Below are 5313 nucleotides of genomic sequence, written 5' to 3' on the forward strand. Positions count from 1 at the left end.
AGTAATAATTATTATAATTAAAAGATGGTTAATTACCACAAAACTAAATTTATTCGTTTTGATCAAGTATTATCACCTTATTGTGGTTTTAAGTGTTGTTATTTCTAAACATTATGAGATTTAAAGGTTTTAAACATAATAATCCATTTTAAATAAAGTTTATATTATTATTTGTATTACCGTTTTTTAATTTTAATTATCACCAAGATAATGCTATGTTCAATTGATTGAAATATTTAATAAAGTATTCCAATCAATTAAGGCTATATTAAATTTCGGCCTACCTCAAATTAAAATTATTAAAACAGTTTTTAATTATTCCTATTTGATTTAAAAAATGAATAAAATCATTCAAAATTTAAGTGTTTTTATTCATTTTTGATATCTAAAAGGAATATTTAAGGTATTCAAAAAATTTGTAAAAAGTTATGTAGAGTCAGTCGATAAACGTTGTCTTTTTGACAAAAAATAATTGATTTTTGTTTAAAAAACGGGAATAATGTAAAAATGAAAAAACTAGGAAAAATATTGAAACAACGATTTTTTGGTTTTTCAAAAAATTTCCTAAAATATTCCATTTAAAATGGTCTAATAATCGGCAGACAACGTTTATCAAATGACTCTATATAATTTTCAGTCTTTTTTAAAACAGTTTAAAATTATTTCAAATTAAAGTTTTAAAGCTCTTGATTTCGTATATTTTCGAATTAATCATATTGGCAAGGTCATTGTTATGTTTTTCTTTTTAAAGAATACATAATTTATTAATTATTTTATCAGATGTAGTTTACTAAATAAATTTAGTTTGAATGGTGTTAATTTTAATTGGATATATTATATTTATTTCATAAATTGTTTTTTCTGTATCATCATTTAAATTAAAATATATCAATGATATAATATCATTATATTTTATATATTTATAATAAATATATAAATTATATATATAATATAACTCATTTTAATATAAACTCTGGACACAAAGTCCGACGTATCGGACTTTCGGATTTGTTTTTCTGCTATTTTTTAACATTTTTATTGAAATAATTAATCAATTATGTCAAGAAAAACGGGAAATGTGCTAAATGTTATGAGCATTTATAATTCTTATATTATTTTTGATGTGTTTTTCTTCAATTATTTTTTTGTTCATCCCACAAAAACGTTCATTAAAACATTCATTGTTTTCACAAATTATAAATAAAGTAACTACTTTGTTCTGATATGTAAAAATAGTTTTTTAGCATTAACAAAAATATGAATTTTTGATTATATATAATCAACATCTCTTTTTTTCATAATTAAAAAAAGTGGATGTAAAAAAACTATAATTTTTATTAGTTTTATTAGTTTTTGCTTCCTACGATTAATATGGGTGCAAAGAGACTTATCTAAAAATATAAATTAGATGTTCATTTTAATCATTTGTAAACTATTTAATATTTTTTTGTTAATTTAACAAAAATTTATACAAACATCATATTTATGATGTTTGTATTTCCTTTTGATTACAAACGACGTTGATATGATGTTCATATTACTTTTTAATACACAAACATCAAATTAATGATGTTTGTGTCCCTTTATGTAACAATTTAATCATAATTTATGATTTTTAACTAAAATTCAAAAACGATCATCTGTAATATTTTTTTGTTCCATTAATTTTGAGTCTATTTTTATATTTTTATTATTTACTATAAATTATATGTTTAATATATAGTTGTTTTATCATTTTTTGAATTTTTTCACATATTTTTCAACCCTGTCAATTGAAAACGGTAACAAATTAACTATAAAATAGTTGTTTTTATTTCTATTTAACTATATTGAAAACCAAAAATAGATGTTACGGTTAGGGCAGGTAGCCCGGCCGAAATCGCTTTTATATATATTGATAATAATATTTTACAATATAAAATATAATATATTTTATATTATAGACACAGGTTTTCAAAATCACAATGCTAATTATACACGTCACCATTTTATAACCAAAGTGTTCGTTTTATCTTATAAATTCGTACGTTATAATACCACATTTTCGGCAATAATTATTTTAGAAACGCCTGATTATCGATTTTTTTTTATTTATTCTATATATTATTATAAGTTAATAATTTTTAAGTACAACCAATATTATTTTTTTTAACTTCTTAATTTTATTTATGGTTTCATATTTTTCATTGCTATAATTAATAAAAGTTTTATTAATTCTATACAACACTATTTTTAATTTAATTTATATTTTATAAAAAAAGTCAAAAAATATATTATAATGTTTTTATAAAAAAAATTTATTCACAAAAAGTTTTATCTGAATGAAACAAAGAGTAAAACAGAGAAGATGAGTGTTATATGTAAATAACTTGAAAATTCAAGTTGATTTACTAATTAACAAATAAAGAAGAATGTAAATAACCAGAGATAAACGGTCAAGATAATCAATATGAATGCTTATGTCGACATGGCACAGAAGCAAATGCTTTGGGCTTAATTAACAGACAACCAGAATATTTTTGTTATTTTAATGATGGAAGTGATATCATAAAGAGTCCAAAGCATTAATGGTGTTTAATTAAACAGTGGAATGTTTAATTCCACGAGACTATAATTCATTGGATTTAAAAAGAAAGACACGGACAGTGATCACCGGCAAGGCCTGGTCTCCACTGCAATAAAAAATTTGATATTAGTCTCAATAGCATTCCCTGGCTTCGTAGTCAGTTTCTTAATAGTCGATCGGATTGGAAGAAAGCCGTTACAGTTGTTTGGATTTGCTGGGACAGCAGTTTGTTTCTTTTTTATGGCGTTCTTCGAGAGTATAGTGTTGGACAACGTCCCCTATACTCTTTGTCGCTGTTTATGGCCTTTCAATCTTCTTCCAAACATGAGGCTAAACACAACTACTTATATCAATGCCGCAGAAACATATGTCCCACGAATTCGTGGGACTTTTAATGGACTCTCCGCGTCATCGGGGAAAATGGGTGCTATGTTCAAAACAGCTATTTTCGAACCATTTTCGTCCAAGTTTGGTCACTTGGCGACGTTCTGTACATGTGGTGGATTGATGATGATAGGGTTCTGTTTGTCGTTCATTGTCCCTGAAGGAAAGGGCATCGATATCTAAGATGTCGATGTTCTTTACGACATCGACATGAGAGGTTCGAAGACGATACTTTAAAAAGTGTCGAGAAATAAAAACGATTGTTATTTACAATCATTTTTATTTGATAGTTGTTAAGACATTATAGAAGAATTAAGTAAATATTTGTTATTTTTGAAACAAAAATTAATTCACTATCGAAAACAAGAATTAATTAATAATTTTAATAACTTTTTTAAAGTCTCAAAATTAATTAAATCAATTTGTAAAGACACAAACAACAATATCAGAGCAGGAAAGAATAAAAACAAATAAAAGGCGTATTTTTAAAGTAATAAAAAACCAAATAAAAAATGATTTAAAAATTATTTATTTGCAACCACCAAGTTTTTGATTTATTTGTCAATTTATTTTAAAATCAACTTAATTCGACAAATAATTGATTTTTATTGTTTAATTTAAAATAAAATAAGTCTTGAATTTTTTTGTTGTATTTTTCGTATGTTATAAATATAGAAATTACAATTATGACAATGATAAGTGTCGTTGTTTGTATAATTTTATTTTTGTAAAACAAAAGTTATTATTTTTTGATTCAAATAATTATAATAATTATAATATTTTGTTTAACTTGTTAAATTGTATTTTTGGAATAACAAAAAAGTTGGAATTGAATGAAAACCAATATTTTGTTGTGTTTATTAACAGACATATTTTATAATTCGACTGTTCAAATAACAGTTACTTAATTTTTAAAATACAGAAAAACAAAAAAATAATTTTATTATTTAAATATTTATAAATATTTTTTTTAATAGTAAATATGAGTAAAAATATATTATTAAATAGAATTAATTTTTGGAAATGTTCAAAAATCACCAAAATATCACATCAATTGCTCGACAACATCAATAAAACTTTGGAATATATATCCAAAAACAAAAAATGTTTATTTTAAGAATAAAATAAAGTGTATTTTATTTCACAAAATACCTCTATTTTAATTTAAAATGCTTTGATTTTAATGTTCAAATAAAAACACAACAAAAACAATTGGGTAACAAAGAAAACGGAGACGTGGTGGCATTGTTTCGATTTTTTTGAATAGAAGCATGAACGACAATATTTTTATTTAATATTTGTTTGATATTATTTTGAAAACTATAATAAAACCATTAATGCACATTGAATACAATTTAAAACCAGAAGTCAAGAGATGGCATACAAAGATCCAATTAGTTTGTATTCTGACATTGTATTAATAGAATACCGTATTTTTGGTAGATGATAAATAAGAAATTTAAAAATAGAAAATTAAACAATACATAAAGCAAGAATTTGATATTTAAACACATTGATTAACATGGCTACCTGATTGTGAAAATACTTGTTATATCTCGAAAACGAATATGCTGTATTAAACCAAATGGATTATGTCTAAAATTGCAAGCATACATTCAAAGCTTGTAATTCTCTGTATGTTTATTATATGTAAACAAATACAACCAACAACCAAGGCGTCATTAATGAACAATTAACAGTATTATTATTAACATATACACTCTCTCTTTAATCAACACCAAACGAAAACAAGGCGCCCTTGCCCATTTGGTTACAAAACATCATTATTATTGCACACAGGTTGTTTCTGCTTGTTTTAACATTTAAAGTATTAACCATACAGAAAGTGATCATCCATATAGACGCCGGCTTATACATAGTCGGCATCCAATGTAATTGGACAATATATCCCCATCAAATAGCCATTGCCATTGTGACTCTTTTATTACAATAAAGGAGTCCCTTTTTGTTGTTTAAATAAAGTTAGACTGAATATAAAAAATCAATAAAACAAATAAATAGCGCTTATACGGCACAAATAACAGTCTACGCAACAAATCATAGAGGTGTGAGCGCTTATATTTATAATATTTATATTATAAATATGATACAGAGAAAGACATAAAGGAAATAAAATGAAGATTGAAGAAGAAATGAAGAAGAAGTCGCTGGGATATAATTGATCGATTACATTGTAAGTTCATCGTTTTTTATTTGTAAAATTTGTTTTAAAAAAATAAAATAGCTTATAATTGATCATACAGAAAGTAATAAACGTATAGACAAATTATAATTGTTTATAAACTTTTTATTCTAAAATTAATAAAACATCTAACATTCATACATTTTATTATAGTAGTCAG

The 5313-nt window shown here is 23.9% G+C and overlaps 1 protein-coding gene across 1 annotated transcript; it reads left to right on the forward strand.

Annotated features, from left to right (window-relative positions):
* Positions 1–1846: 1846 nt before the first annotated feature.
* On the forward strand, positions 1847–3133 carry EIN_117170 (sugar transporter, putative; the record flags this gene model as incomplete). Its single annotated transcript, XM_004258926.1, is given in 4 exon segments — positions 1847–2112; positions 2129–2171; positions 2428–2521; positions 2661–3133. 4 exon segments carry the CDS (start codon positions 1847–1849, stop codon positions 3131–3133), a joined length of 876 nt encoding a protein of 291 aa, XP_004258974.1.
* Between the last annotated feature and the right edge of the window lie 2180 nt (positions 3134–5313).

This window comes from Entamoeba invadens (genome assembly GCF_000330505.1).
Source record: "Entamoeba invadens IP1 unplaced genomic scaffold scaff_1105074725163, whole genome shotgun sequence".
In the NCBI taxonomy this organism is placed as follows: domain Eukaryota; phylum Evosea; order Mastigamoebida; family Endamoebidae; genus Entamoeba; species Entamoeba invadens.